Source organism: Natator depressus, chromosome 21 (genome assembly GCF_965152275.1).
Source record: "Natator depressus isolate rNatDep1 chromosome 21, rNatDep2.hap1, whole genome shotgun sequence".
Lineage (NCBI taxonomy): Eukaryota > Metazoa > Chordata > Testudines > Cheloniidae > Natator > Natator depressus.
This window is the reverse complement of record NC_134254.1, coordinates 13,519,103-13,534,465: the sequence shown is the minus strand read 5'-3', so window position 1 is coordinate 13,534,465 and position 15,363 is coordinate 13,519,103. Positions and strand designations below refer to the sequence as shown.

At 58.8% G+C, this 15,363-nt stretch overlaps 1 protein-coding gene across 5 annotated transcripts in view; it reads left to right on the top strand.

The window, feature by feature from the left end:
* Nucleotides 1–14,658, top strand: part of KIF21B (kinesin family member 21B) — a 91,784-nt gene extending 77,126 nt beyond the window's left edge. For 3 of the 5 annotated variants that reach the window (XR_012635991.1, XR_012635990.1, XR_012635989.1), the window contains 7 exons: nt 1,329–1,509; nt 2,201–2,365; nt 3,225–3,342; nt 4,394–4,564; nt 5,753–5,952; nt 6,604–6,794; nt 7,374–14,658. Coding sequence is in view for 2 of the 5 variants with exons in the window: in XM_074936253.1 (XP_074792354.1) it covers nt 1,329–1,509; nt 2,201–2,365; nt 3,225–3,342; nt 4,394–4,564; nt 5,753–5,952; nt 7,374–7,428 (890 nt within the window). In the remaining 3 variants the exon portion in view is untranslated. The remainder of the gene's footprint in view (nt 1–1,328; nt 1,510–2,200; nt 2,366–3,224; nt 3,343–4,393; nt 4,565–5,752; nt 5,953–6,603; nt 6,795–7,373) is intronic. The other 2 variants (XM_074936253.1, XM_074936252.1) reach the window with 1 other exon arrangement.
* The last annotated feature ends 705 nt before the right edge of the window (nt 14,659–15,363 follow it).

The window sequence follows — 15,363 nt, the reverse complement described above, 5'->3', positions numbered from 1 at the left end:
TACCATACACACTGTAAGGAGAGTGATCACTTAAGGTGAGCTATTACCAGCAGGAGAGCGGCACGGGCAGGGGTGGGGGGGGAGGAACCTTTTGTAGTGATAATCAAGGTGGGCCATATCCAACAGTTGACAAGAAGGTGTGAGGAACAGTGGGGGGGGGGGGGAATAAACATGGGGAAATAGTTTTACTTTGTGTAATGACACATCCGCTCCCAGTCTTTATTCAAGCCTTAGTTAATTGTATCCAGTTTGCAAATTAATTCCAATTCAGCAGTCTCTCCTTGGAGTCTGTTTTTGAAGTTTTTTTGTTGCAGAATTGCCACTTTTAGGTCTGTAATCGAGTGACCAGAGAGATTGAAGTGTTCTCCGACTGGTTTTTGAATGCTATAATTCTTGACGTCTGATTTATGTCCATTTATTCTTTTACGTAGAGACTGTCCAGTTTGGCCAATGTACATGGCAGAGGGGCATTGCTGGCACGTGATGGCATATATCACATTGGTAGATGTGCAGGTGAACGAGCCTCTGATAGTGTGGCTGATATGATTAGGCCCTATGATGGTGTCTCCTGAATAGATGCTCTTGTTATATAGCCTGTATGGTAACACCCATTATTTCATGTTCTCTGTGTATATAAATCTCCTCACTGTATTTTCCACTGAATGCATCCGATGAAGTGAGCTGTAGCTCATGAAAGCTCATGCTCAAATAAATTGGTTAGTCTCTAAGGTGCCACAAGTCCTCCTGTTGTTTTTGCGGATACAGAGTAACACGGCTGCTACTCTGAAAACTAAGCCACAGCAGGCCAGTGCAGTTCTGGGTCCCCCCAGTAGAGGGCAGTAATGCTGCACAAGTCATTACAGCTGAACAGCTGTGTGGTGACATGGAATCATGGAATATCAGGGTTGGAAGGGACCTCAGGAGGTCATCTAGTCCAACCCCCTGCTCAAAGCAGGACCAATCCCCAGTTTTTGCCCCAGATCCCTAAATGGCCCCCTCAAGGATTGAACTGACAACCCTGGGTTTAGCAGGCCAATGCTCAAATCACTGAGCTATCCCTCCCCGTGACATCCATGAAGCGAGTTGTTGGGGCCTCTGCCCAGCCCCTAGTGGCTGGGTGTCACCTCCCACCCGGCACTTATAGACCCTCCCCCTGTCTGCAGTTCTGGTGGAGGTGCCAGGGGCTGGATGGGCCACAGGGACTGAGCTCGCTTCTCGCCCCTGGGGCACCCCTGGGGGCCAGTGTGGGAGGGTAGGGAGCCATGGGGTTCCTGTGCTGAGGACAGGAAGGGGCCCGCAGTGTCATGTGCTCCTGCCTCCTCCCGCAGATCGGAGCTGCAAAATGTGGAACCTGGTGACGGGCCAGGAGATCGCCTCGCTGAAGGGCCACCCCAACAATGTGGTGTCCATCAAGTACTGCAGCCACTCGGGGCTGGTGTTCACCGTCTCTACCTCCTACATCAAGGTGTGGGACATCCGGGACTCGGCCAAGTGCGTCCGCACTCTCACGTAGGTACCTGGCGCGCTGAGGCTGCTCTGGGGGCCTGGCCGAGCTCGACGCGCTGCCCTGCCAGCGTCCCGCACCCAGGGCAGCATAGCAAAGGTCAGGCAGGCTGCAGGGCTGAGCCTAGAAATGGTGCAATGCTGGTCGCTCTAGCCCGGCCTGGCTCGCGGAGGCTCTGTGGCTTGGTGCTCTGCTCTCAAGGCAGTTGCTCCTTTAGTCTGTTTCAGGGGGCCCCGTGCACCCTACTGCCTACGATTGCTTTGATCAGGGATGGGTAATGACCCATCTGCAGCTGCCAGCACAGGGCTGGGTTTGTGTTGCTCCGCCCCTGGGCGTGGCACTGGCATGCCTGCTGGCGTGGGTCTGGCTGGCTGCTCGGCAAGGCACCTCCCTTGGGGCTGCCCCCCGAGAGCTGCTGCCTGGGTCACCCTTGCTGTGCCGTTGCTCCTGGTTTGAGGGGACGTGGGGCTGAGGGGGGGGGGTCTCATCCTGGCACTGCATGGGGCCAGGAAGTGGCATTGCTTTGCCCTCTAGATGGCTGGGGACAGACACTCTCCAGCCTTCTAATCAGTCCACAATGGACCGGATCTTCCATTGCACACTGTGTAAATCCCCCCCCACCCGCATTTCACCTGCCCCCCGCCCCCCCGAGGGTCTCTGCCTTGAGGCTCACCTCTTGCTGTCTCTTTGGCTTAGCTCTTCGGGTCAGGTAATCTCCGGGGATGCCTGTGCTGGGACCACGACCCGCACCATCGCCAGCGTGCAGGGCGAGCACCAGATCAACCAGATCGCGCTCAACCCCGCCGGCACCATGCTCTACGCCGCTGCCGGGAACTCCGTCCGCATCTGGGAGCTCAACAGGTCAGGGCAGCACCGGGGCTCGGGCCCCTAGGCGAGGGCAGCTCTTGTGGGGCAGGAGCCGGGTGCTGCCTAGGCAGAGGGAGCAGCCGTTCTGTGCTGGGCTGGGGCCTGCTCCCTCCTGCCTGGAAGCTGTTACTGAGGCAGGGGCAGATTTGGACTTGGCACCGGGGGTAGCTGCACCGGCACAAACCCCAGCGTGGAGCAGCTTGGCCTGTCTGCACTGGGGTTTTGCACTACAGCAGCTGCTGGGGCCGATGATCAGGCCCAGGGGTGGCTGAAAGCAGGAACCAGCGCTCCTCTCCCAGCTGCAGCCCTTGGGGCGGGGTTGGGGAATCTTTTTTCTGTCACAGGCCATTGACCCACAGAAAAAATCAATCACAGGCCACTCACCTGCCTCTAGGGGTGCAGGGGCTTGGGGCTTCCCCTGCAGTGGGGCAAGCCGGTGCTAGCAGCTCCAGCCCCACAGGGGGTGGGGAGTCGGGGAGGGCGCCACGGGCCAGATGAAATTAACCAACGGGCTGGATCCAGCCTGCGGGCCGTAGGTTTCCCCACCCCGCCTTAGGGGCTCAGCAGACAAGCTGATCACCCCCTGGCACTGCACCTGAACCCAGCTCCCCAACCCTAGCCTGAGGCCAGGATCACGGCCCACGGTGCTGAGGGACGTGGTATCGCCAAGGGTGCTCCGTGCTCTGGTCCCTGGAGCCCGAGGTCCCCACTTCTGCTTGGGATGGTGGAGAGGGGCCCGGGGCTGGAAGGATCCCTGCTGAGAGCCTTGGAGACAGGGCCAGCGAAGGGCCTGCAGGAACAAGCGTCTTCTGAGCATGCCCCACACCCTGACAGCCCCGGCTCCTGCTTGTAGGTTGCAGCCTATCGGGAAGCTGACCGGCCACATCGGGCCCGTGATGTGTCTGACTGTGAACCAGACCGCAAGCAACCACGACCTGGTCATCACCGGCTCCAAGGATCACTACGTCAAGGTACCCTGGGACCCTCCCTCCCTCCCGCTCACAGGCAGCACAAGGGGCCTTTGAGCCCAGGACCCGCTGCTCGCACCAGCCCTCCCCAGCCCCGTGTATAGCCGATCTCCTGTAGGTGCCAGATACAGGGGCTCGCTGCCCACCAAAGGCCTGGCGAGGAGGGGACACGCTGGGTGGGGTTGTCCAGAGCGCTTGGTGTCGGCCTAACTCTGCTCTCACAGTGGGCGGGAGGGAGCCATTCTGTTGACCTCAGCAGGAGCAGAGGGAGGCCAGCGCTGAGCACATCTGCAGATCCCACCAGGGTCTGAGAAATGCCATGAGCCCCCCAGGACTTGTGGCCTGAAAGACCTGGCGGCTTTGCAGCTGGCCAGCCTTCCTGTCCCCCCGTCTGCCAGGTGCCTCTGTGGGTCACGGGGAGCAGGATCTGTGCACTGCCCCTAAGAGTGTCTTGGAAACCAGATCCGGGAAATGATGGAGGAGCTGCCGTGTCTCAAAGTGCCGGGCCGCTTGCCAGCCCTGGAGACCGGAATTCCAGGTGCCCGGCCCAGGCCTCCCCTCCACGCCCCCCGCCAACGTGCCTCCTGCGAAGGTGGATCCGGGCTCAGCCTGCCCTCTGTGGCCTCTGCTGGACCTGTCTCCCAGGGGGCTATTTTGTCTTTGCAACGTGGCCCCCTGCCAGCCAGGCGCTAATCTGCGCCCGCACGTCTGCCGCCAAACCATTGTAGGAGGTGGAGATTTCCATTCCCAGCTGAGCCGGGAGAGGTTCAAACCAGTGACCTGTGTCCCAGCACTGAGCCATCGTGTCCCCACATAGCCTCCCCGCAAGGATCCCGGCCTGGCGTAAGCAGGCAGAACTCCGCCGCTGCCAATCCATCCCTGTCTCATTGCGCCAGGCCCTGGCTCAGCATCCAGCGGGAGCTGTGTGGTCGGATGCATTAGCCGTACCCCTGCCTTGCGGGAAGGGCTGTTGCTGGCCAGATGACCCGAGAGTGGCTGGTCTCCTTCGCCACCGGGGTTCACAGCGGCTGCCCTCCGGGCTGTTGCCTTGCAGATGTTTGAGATTGCAGACAGCGTGGTGGGGAACGTTGGCCCCACCCATAACTTCGAGCCCCCGCACTACGACGGCATCGAGTGTCTGGCCATCCAGGGCGATGTGCTCTTCAGCGGCTCCAGGGACAACGGGATCAAGAAGTGGGACCTGGAGCAGCAGGAGCTCCTCCAGGTACGGAGTGGGGTGAGCAGGAAGGCCCTGCTGCTGGGCTCGGGGGGGCGGCATTTAGATGGGCCTAGACCCGCAGCATGCCGTTTCGTGTGCTGGAGGGCGAGGGCCGGTGCCAGGGGCTGGAGCGAGGATGTAGAACCTGCTGGAGTGTCACTGTACAATCTGGAGCGTGCTCCCGCCGAGCTGGGGGCAGAGGACCAGAGGGCAGACGCAGGGACGCCATCCCTACATTGCACACAGGGCCTCCGGGCAATGGAAGAGCCCTGGGGGTTGCAAACCACAGTGGCTGGCATGGTGGGTCCTGAAGGCAGTTTACACCCGTGGGCAATGCAGGGTAGCCAGTTCTATAGGGCTGTGCCCCACCTGTTACGGCTAAAGGGCTCAGTGGCCTATGGGGAAGGGGGACAGGTTGGTCTGGGGTTAGATAGCGCTCTGCGTTTTCCCTATTTCAGATCCCCATGAGTGTGGTTGTCTGGTGTCCGGGCCCCACATACCGCAGTGCCTGGTTCCCCAGTTCAGTCGGGGCGCGCAGCAGTGCCAGGACGGCCTCCGGCGGCTCCATGGGTCGGGGATAGAGCAGCAGCCAAAGCGGGCGGGGGGGGGGGGGGGGAAATCTCTCTTATTGGCCAGCTTCTGTGGGTGGATGGAACAAACTTTCGAGCCCCACCCCGGAAGAAGAGCTCTGTGAGTTTTCAGACTTGTCCCTTCCCCCACCACAGAAATTGGTCCAGTCAAAGAGATTCCCTCGCCCACCTTGTGTCTCATATCCTGGGGCCAGCATGGCCGCCGTGAATGAATCGGAGCTTGGAGATCCTCTGGCCAGTCCCAATGAGCAATTGTCGCATGGGGCGTAGCCCTCTTCTCTCCTGCTGAGCTGCTTCTGTAGCTCACCAGAGTCCTGTTGTCTTGAATTCGAATCCTCGGCTGCTGCTTGATGAGAAATTGAGCAGAGCTTTATAATTCCAGCTCCAGCTCTCAGCCACTGTGCAGATGTGGGGTGTTTGCCTCAGCCCATTCTAGAAACAGCAGCCAGCTGCAAACCCAGGATCTGGCTCTGGCTGCTGGTCTGGCCCTGCCCCGGAGCTCAGGGGGGCAGTTTGGGTCTTGATGGTCCCAGCTGGCAGCATGGGTCGGGCACTGTTGGCCCGAGAGCGCTCACTGGCTCTGCCCTGTCTCTGTGCCTGCCAGCAAATCCCCAACGCGCACAAGGACTGGGTCTGCGCCCTGGCCTTCGTCCCCGGCCGCCCCATGCTGCTGAGTGCCTGCCGTGGGGGCATGGTGAAGGTCTGGAACGTGGAGAACTTCACTCCCGTTGGGGAGATCAAGGGCCACGACAGCCCCATCAATGCCGTCTGCACCAATTCCAAGCACATATTCACTGCTTCCAGGTGAGGGGTGTGGGCGGGGCTAGGCCCCTGCGGCATGGGGGAGGGAGGTCTGACCCCCAGCTCACCCCGGTGCAGCAGAGCTGCAGGAGCTCTCCAAACCCACTGTTGCACCCCCCAGATAGCGGGGCCCGGAATGGTACAGGGAGCAAGGGACGGGAGCCAGCTGCAAGCGGTTTGGTGTGGGGCAGCAGTCGGGGCGGGGGGAGCGCGCTGGGGGCCCCGCAGCCATCTAGCCTCTCTCCTGCATCTCTCAGCTATTGTCAGCCCGCCCCACAGCGAGGCTCCTCTGCCCCATCCCGTTATGCCGAGCGCTGGTCCTGCCCTGCCCTGCCATGCTTTTGGTCCATCGACGTGCCAGACCTGGTGCCGCTGGCCCTGCCACCCTCGGCGCAGAGAACAGGCTTCCTGCCTGCCGGGCACCAGCTCCTCCTCGAGGGCACCTTGTGCATCTCAATGAGAGCGCCACGGCCCCCTCCCTCCGCTCCCCGGCCTCTGTGCACAGCCCTGGCCCCCAGAGAGGGTCCCCGGGCTCACGCCCGCCCCTCGCGATGTCTCCGGCACCGTCTCTGATCTCCTCTTTTCCGACCATTTCCCTTTTCTCCTTTCCTTTCTCTTCCTCTCTTCCTCCCTCTGTTTCTCTCTGTGCCGCAGTGACTGCCGGGTAAAGCTATGGACTTACGTGCCTGGGCTCACCCCCTGCCTTCCTCGCCGCGTCCTTGCCATAAAGGGGCGTGCCACTAGCCTGCCTTGACCCTCCTCCTGCTCTCTCTGGCCTGCTCTCTCTCTCTCTGTCTCTCTCTCTCTCTTCCCCTCTCCGCTCTGGTCTCAGCTGCTTCTTAACGGTATGAGATTCTTTTGGATTTTCCCCCCACGTAGAGTTCTTTGCAAGAGGAGACTGTCCTCTTGGCCCCTCCCTGCCCCCCAGGTTGCTCTATGCCTTTGCCCTGGGGCGGGCTGCCGGCCCCCTTGTAGCAGTAGGGAAGGAGGGCCAGGGCTGGCAGCTCCCCCGGCCCCTCCAAAGCTTGGTGAAGGGGTGATTGGCTCCAGCAGTTGGCTCGGTGCTGCATGGGGTTTGCCCATCTGACTACTGCTCCTCCTGGGCCACGGCTGGGGAGATCCCCGCCCCATCCCCACCGCGTCACTGGCCACTGCCAGTGAGGAGCCACTGGCTGAGCCTGCGCTCTGGGGGATTATCCTGCTGGCAGGCAGCTGGGCGCATCTGCTCCCTCCTTGCGCTGGTGCACAGCGGCCTGGCTCTCCTGGGCTGCAGCATGATGCCTTTTTGGGGGCAGGGGAGTTGGGGGCAGGGCATGGCCCACAGCTGATTGTATTCGCTGTGCTTCCTCTCTTTAGCTGGGGTGGGGCTCAGGTGGGAGCAGCCCCCCGGCCTCACTTCCTCTCTCTCTCTCTTCCTTCCCCAGTGACATGACAGTGAAGCTCTGGAGCAGGAGACGATTCCTGAACGGCCCGACCTAGGGGCTGGAAAGGCCGGAGCCAGGGCGACTGGCAGGCTCCCTGGCAGGCCCACGCCTCAGCCCCTCTCCCCGGCCATGAAGAGCTGGGATCGGCCTGGCCTGCATGTGCCCCAGTTCCCAGGACTCTGGGGTGATGGTGTCTCGGCTGGGGCTTTGTGCACTGCCAGCTCCCACGGCTAGGGGGCGTCGTTGCCGTCCAGCCCCACGCTGGGTTTCCAAGATGCATAGGGCTTTCTGCTGACTGGGGCATAGCCAGGCAGTGCTTCAGGACATGGTCTTGCCAGCCCTGGGGAGGACCCTGAGCTGAGACACTCAACGGGATCGTTCCAGTCTGCCCCACAGCCTATTCAGTGCCCCCACACCCCGGAGCCTGGATGTGCATGAAGGATCCTGCCACCTGCACCCTGCTGCTGGCCTCTGCACCGCCCTGGTGCCTGGGGTCTCGTTCCCCCTGGAAGCGGCTGCAGGCGCCCCTCTCTACACCTCATCGTTCAGCAGAGCTGGGTTCTGCCGGCCGGTACCGAAATACGGAGAGGGCTTGTGTGCTGCCCGAAGATCGCCCAGGGCCGCGCTCAGAGCCAACCCCAGCCTGGCACCAGCAGGGTGCACGGAGCACTGCTGGGGAACGACCCGCTCCCGGAGACGGCCTCCCAGCCCCGGCGCTGCACTAGGGTTCCTTGCAAGGAGCTCCGGCAGCAGCTCCATTGCTGTGTCGCTGGACCAAATCCGCATGCTGTCTGGCAAATGTCAACCTCTGCATCTGACCCACCTCATTCTGAGCCAGGGCATCCCCCCTTTAGCCCCAGGGGTGGAGAGAAGGCAGCTGGCACATTGGGAAAAATCCCTGTGGGCGTCTCCAAGGAAAAGCGGAATTTCTGGATCTGTTCACTTTGGGCACCCCCCACACGCATCCGACTGAGCCTTCATCGTGCACTGGTCTGTTCGCTGTTCCCTGTGGTCCCCACTGCCCATTTGGACATCCGGCTTGGTGCCATCTCTGCTGAGCATGGGAGTAGCTCATTCCCAGCTGCTGCGGGAAGGGATTGAAGCTTTTATAGTGGGGTTTCAAAGAATTTTTTAAGCACCCTCGAGAACGGATTGGGACCTGGGGATTTTTAATAGCCGGGAAAGGCTTCAATGCTGGGAAAAGGGGTAAGCTCTCCGCACCATCTCACAGGAGGGGTTTAGGTTTGCTTGGGACAGATCCCTGCCTGCCAGCCTATGGGCCTGGCCTGGGAGAGGTCTGGGACTAGAGTAGTGGGTGGAAGGGCAGGGCGGGCAGTGGTTATATGGTCAGGAGAGAGGCGCTTTGGCAAAGGCGGAGGGCATGGGGCGATCTGGACGGGATCTGCAGCGGGGAGTGGGGCAGGGCTAGAATGGAGCTGGATGAAGGGAAAGATGGGGGTAGCGGGAGGGGCCCACATGAGACTTGAGGTGCATTAGCAGAGCTGGGGGGCAATGAGGGGTTGCCCATGGCCTGCCCATGTTCTGCTTGCCACCCACCTGCACGGCCAGTATGGCACAAGACACTAAATCACCACGGTCACCCCAGATTTCAGTTTTATAAAGATCAAAATTGCATAAGGTCTCTTGCCACCATCTCCCCCGCCATGCTTGGGTGCCCCGCTTCCTCTGGGGCATCCATGGCCAAGTGCCTGCAGCGTCCAGAGCCACGTGGGCACCCCACAGCACTACACTCCCCAAAGCACATGGACTCGCTGTCACTGGGGTCTTTCGCTCCCTTCGCTCCCTCCTCCCCTATTGACTGGCTAAGGAGTCCCAGTCCCACGCAGCCAACATCCAGTGCAGCCAGAACCTTCGTCAGCCAGCTTCTCGTTGCTACGTAATGCCCTTGGTGCGGAGCTTGCCGCGAAATGGACCTGAGGGAACGGCAGCAGGCTGGCCCTTTTCCCCCGGGTACGTTTCTTGCGTCGCTCCGCCCGTCACATAAGAAGCAGCGGCCGGACTCTGGTTTTATTGATTGATCTTCAGCTAACCCCATCAGCAATGGATTGTGTGTTCTCTGGGATGCAAGACTTTCGGTGTCCTTGGTTAACAGGGGATTGCCCCGGGTTTCCTTCTACCCGGCAGATCGAAGGACAACACCAAGGGGTTCTTACCCCAGATTTGACCTCCTTTGAAACTGATACATTGGACAGGAAACGTTTCCACTTCGTAAACAGCACCAGCCTCTTCGTTCGTTTGTTTTGCCTTTTGATAATCCGGCTGCCCTGTCTTGCAGTAGCGAGCCCTGCAAAACCAGTGATTGCCCCCTGCTGCACAAAGTAAAAATGGCCTCCAGTCGCTGCTGCTCTGGTGTGGTTCTGAGATGATGGAAATGAACAATTTTCCCCATGCCTCTGAGCATCTGGCTACTGACCGGGATGGGGAGCTCTGAAGTCCTGCCAGGGTGCTGGCTCTGGTGGGACCCAAACACAGTGACTTGGTTTGCTCAGCTACTCATCACACCCACCCATCATTCTCCCACTGCTGACACCAACAAAAGGAGAAGTGTCCCCAGGGCTCTGCCGATGGCCTGGGGGAAGGGAACGCAGGTTGAAGTGATGCCTTCCAGCCACCAAGAGAGAGTGGATTATATCCAAGATCCCCTCCCCCCCCACCCCTAATGGGACAGGATTAAACTGGCTGGGAGAGAAACGTTGGATTTTTCCAGTTGGCAACGAGGGACACGCAAACGTGAATGGTCTGAAATGAAGGATCTGAGCTGGGGCTCTGAGACACCGGTGGGTGGGTGGGTGGCCTATACCCTGGCGGATGATGCCTGAGTCTCTACTTGTCACAACGGCTGTCGAATGTAACACCTGACACCCACTCCGCCCTGGCAGGTGTGAATGGCTCTGGGGGCAGGAGGGAGCCAGGGCAGCAGTGTCTCTGCTTCAATGGAGCTTCATCTGATCTTTAAGAGCCTGATCCGAAGCCAGCAGAAAGTTTCCCATTGACCTCCATGGATTTTGGATCAGGGTCTCAGCGCGGGTCACTGCATGAGAGGGGAAGATTTCACCTGCATGTAGCCCAGTAGCCACCTGCTGGGATTCCCTGGTTCTTTCCCTCGGGGCTAATCCCAGGCAGCTCTGCTCCAGTGACCCCAGCACATTGCAAGACCGAGCGCTCGTGGCGGCTGGGCCTCGTTCTGTTTCGCACTGAGCGACTGCATCTCATGGCGTTCCCGGCCAGCGAAACCCCACAGGAGGTCAATAGGAACAAGCAGGTTGAAAGATGTCCTGAGGCCGCCCAGCCAGCCGGCATCAGATGATCCAGTACCGGGCACCTGGCGTGTGTCCACTGTCCGCTCCCACGTGCTGGGCACAGCCCTTCCCTTGAGGTGCCCCTGCCGGCTCCTCTCCCTGTGTGGAAGGGAGAGCAAGCGGGGGCTGTGTTGTACTGTAGCTCCGTGTGTGTGCGGAGGGTCTCTTTTCATTGGGAGAGGTGTCATTTGAGGGGGGTTCTTTCGGTTAAGCTACCTCATGGTCTGAGCCATTTTTAAAACTTTTTTTTTTATGATTTTGAAACTTGAATTTGTCCTGGAATCATCACTTGCGTTGCTGAGCCGCTCGGGTCCTGGGGGCTTCTCCTGCCTTAGCTTTGCAGGGTGACCTACCGCACCCTTGCTCTGCTTGAAAAATGCCCCCCTTAGCCTTTAAAAAAGGACGTCTGATTGTTGGAGGGCCCAACTTGACACTTGAAAGGGGTCTGACCTCCAGACAGGGGGTGCTCACGGCTTTCTCTTTAAGGGGTCATGGTCTGGGCCCCTGAAACAACTAGCCGCTCTTGAAAATCATGACCCTGACTCTTACATGGAGGCCCTGTCTGCAGGTTGTCAAGAGGAGCTCCGAATGCCACCCTGAGCCAGCGTGTGCCAGGCGGACATCGGAACGCCTCTCGAGCTCACAATAGTCCTGCTGCGAGCCCCGAAGGGCCCATGCCAACCCCCCAGCTGCCTGTTCTTGAAAGCACTGACAGCCTGACGCTGATTCCCAGGTCCTCCGCTTCACCCGAAGTGGGGCCCTCTGCGTTTTAGTGAAACCAGTACACACACCCCTGACCCTCCTGGTCCTGACGCTGGCCGTGGTCACCTGGGAATGGCTCCTTGTCTGGAACCATGCAGTGACCGATTTTACCATGATCTGGCTGCACTTAACCCTAATTTAACAAGAGCTTCCTGTGGCATCATATTCAGGACCCATGTTAAGAGCAGGGTTATGGAGTTTCCCCTGAGCTCATGTTGTATACAGCTTGTGTTTGGCTGAAACGTCCCCTAACAGGGACTCTTTCCCAGCGTTCGGATTAACGTCCATCTCTTTCTGAATCCTAATGCCCTCCCTTATCTCAGGCCAGATCCTCACTGGTGAAAATGGTCACAGCTTCATCAATGGAGCTAGGATGGTTTACACCAGCTGAGGATCTGTTCCCTGGACTTTTAGGCACAAGACTATCCTTCCTCTTAGCCAGGGAATAAATCCTGGAAGAGCCCCAGCTGAAAGCACAATGCCGCTTAATCTTGGGAATAAGGGGCAGCTTTGTAATGTACAATCAAAGGGGAAGCCCATTCCCCTAAAATATATATGCTGCACCCCTTCTGGGGGCCAGTAACTCAAAGCACACCCCCAACGCACCCCTGCTGTCACTGGTAGCTGGGCGCGTTAGCCTCTTGGAAGAACTAAGGAGTCCTATTTGTTCCTTGTCTTCAAAATCTGCCTGCTAGTGATTGCACGTGATTGTACTTTCAGGCAGCAGGACAGGGAAGAGGACAGCACAAATCAAGAGGTCCCTTTGAGTGCAGTCATCCCTGATGTTACCATGTAAGGTGGGGAGATGGGGAACAAATGCCTCCATGTAGGGGCAACGAGTGACAGTAACCGTGACCGTGTGTGATCTGGGAGAGTTTAATTGGTGTGTCTGTGATGGGAAGCAGGTAACAGGGCAGGACAGCGAGGGCTCAGGAGATAAATTCACCCCCACAAGTCTCCTTGGTGTTCGCAGCAGTGCCCGGGGCAGGCTGTAGCCCAGTAACTCGGGGCTGAAAGGAGCCCAAGGTGGATGAGGGCCTGGGAGCGGCAGTGAGCTGCGTCTCCTGAGCCCTGATTCTGATCTTGCCCTGTCACTGCAGTGTCTGTGGGGCCATGAGAGTCAGGCCCGTCGGCACACACTCATTTACAGATGCGTAACCTCCACCCTTACGAATGGCATCTGCATTTGACCACCAACCTCTCCCCACCCTGCTCCCGCCTCTTCTCCCTCCACCCCCCTTTCTGGCCCTGAAACCATCCAAGACTCGACTGGCCAGTGGCCACCTTCCCCTACCCACTGCACGTGTAGGGGGATTGAATTCAGGGAGCAGGGCCTTCGGGGGGCGGGGAGGGACAGGTCAGTGCCGGGAGCCCTCAAGGCCGCTGCAGCAATGGCGCCTCCTGCAGACCGATGGTGAAATTGACCCGGGGGGGAGATGATGGAAGTTACAAGTCTGAGCTGCCTGGAATGACTTTTTTTGTTTATGCTGCAGGGCACTGCATGTACCCCTAGCGTGGCACCCACGGGCCCTGTTCCTTTACCTGCTGTCTGTGCAGACCCTGCTCATGCAAACCTCTCTGGGGGGCCAGACCCAGGGAGGATGCCCTAACTGACAATGGAGACAATTGAACTCGTGGTTGCTGCAGCTCTGTTTCTGCACTATTTGCTCTGCTTTCTCTCTAGATTCCTGCCAGGCTTCCCACCCCAATTGCTCCACCCTTGTCCTCTCCCGACCATGCGGGCCATACAGCTCCATTCACAGCACTGGCTGTGGTACCCTCCTGGAGCTGGGACTCACTCTGTCCCATCTGCTACCGTTTGTGCTGTAGGGGCAGGGCTGATTAAGATCTAGCACCCCACGGCTCACCCCTTTCAGGCCCCCAGTTAGCTGTTAGCACCGCAGAGCCACTGCTAGCCCCATTCCCTCTAAGCACTGGTGACCTGGCTGTGTCCAGTCCAGGAGCAGAGACTCCTTTAGCCCCCAAAGCCCTGGGGGAAACCTGTCGTCCTGAGGGGTCCCTCCCATCCCTCATGTGCCTCAGGACCTAGGAGTAACCCCCCTGCTGGGGGCTCCATTCTCAGCCCTTATGTTGGGCAGGGATGGGTCCCTGAGGCAGGGGCCTTCACTTGGAAGAGCTCCCCAGCGTAAGGGTTACAAACCTGGGGCCGCCCTACTGGAAGGTGGATTCTTATGAGCACCAGGATGTGTCCTGGCACTGATCCTCTCCCAGGACCCTGCTTCCTTCCTGGTCCTTTACTCTCAGACCTTCCACCCCCTCACACTGCTGGCCGTATTCCCATCCTGTCTCCCACTGACCCCCGTTTCAGGTACGATTCCCCCAAAGAGCACAAGGGTTAGATTTCTTTCTGAGCTGACTGGTGCCATCCCATGGTCAGCGTCTCCCCTTCCCTTCTCACCCCTTTCAGCCCTAACAACAAAGCCGCTGGGCAAAGCTTCTCTCCTGGGGGAGCTGGGTTGCGAGATCCAGCGGGGTAGGACGAACGGCCTTCATCAGTGGCCTTGTGCCTCTGCAAAGGCAGTGGGCCGTTGGCACTGGGACTGACCCCGTGCAGGGATCCTTCCGCCCCTCCCCACAGTTCCACCAGGAGATTCTTCCGGTGCCCAGCCTGGCAACTCATAGCTGCATTAGTCCGGGGGCTCCTCCGCCTTACACTACAGCCCTGCTTTACCCTGGGATGATGCCTGGCCTTTGGTGTAGTCGTCTGTGTGATTTCTCCCCCGCCCCCTGGGGCAGGAAGGAGCACTGCTTTACACTGAGGTTTTTTTGGTGATGGGATAGTAACCTTACTCCTGCCCTGCATTGTGAGCGTGAGCAGCTGTGTATGGAGCCTCAGCCAGTAGAGATGGAGCAGACCTAACACTGGTCACTTAGTTCAGCCCTCACCCTGTGTCGATACTGTACAAGTGTTGCAAACAGCCGGTGCCTTTTCTTGCCCTGGGATGTTTTTGGAGCTGTCAACGCTTGCTAAGGCTTTTCTCTCTCTCTCTCTCTCTCTCTCTGGGTTGTGTGATCCAGTGGGGCGGTCTGTGTTCTGTGTATAGGACAAGGTGTGTATATATTTTATACCTCGATGTATTACTGTAAATGGGGTTGTTGAAGCCTCAAGCTGTACATGGTTTTTCCCAATGGATGTGTCTGTTCCTTGCGCTGTCTTCGTAAATAAACGCACCAAAATGAAACAGAGGAGTGGGGCTGCTCTGTATGAGGAGGGATTGCATACGGAAGGGCAGGTGGCCGATGGGCAAGAAGCCAGGGTTTGGGGTGGTGGGAAGAGCCTCCCCCGTAGACACCAAGAGTTTCACCCTGCTCAAGCAGGCGCCGGTGCACAAAGCCCCAAAGGAGGGAGGCTGGCTTTTAGCAGGGCGGGGGCAGCCGGCGGCTCCAGTGACTGGGCTCTACCTAGCACATATCCTTCTGATCCTGTGGGCGAAGGTCTGTAGGTTGCAGCTGGAAGGGGGTTGGTCCCTGAAGGTATCCGGTATCAGGATGGTCTGAGTAGCCAGGCAGCGGACTGAGGACTTTCTGTCCTGCAGCAAGCCTTTGAGGACTATGATTGAAAGGAAGGAAGCAGGGGTCAGACCCACAGCACTCAGAAGAGCCCTGGCAGAGCAGACTAGTAGGAACAACCAGCAACTGTCATTAAATGTCCCCTCACCAGCTGGAGGGGGGGGCCTCCAGACGCAGTCAAGAAGTCACAATAAACCCCATTCACCCACTATTTATAGGACTCCCCCAACACTGCAGTATCTGAGTACCTCATCCCTGCCTGTATTTACGTGTAACCTCCTGGGTGTGGTGTTCTGTCCCATCTAGTGGCACTGAGCCCACTTAAAGAGAGAAAATGAGTCTGCTCTACAGCCTTAGCTAAGAGCCATGCACTGAGC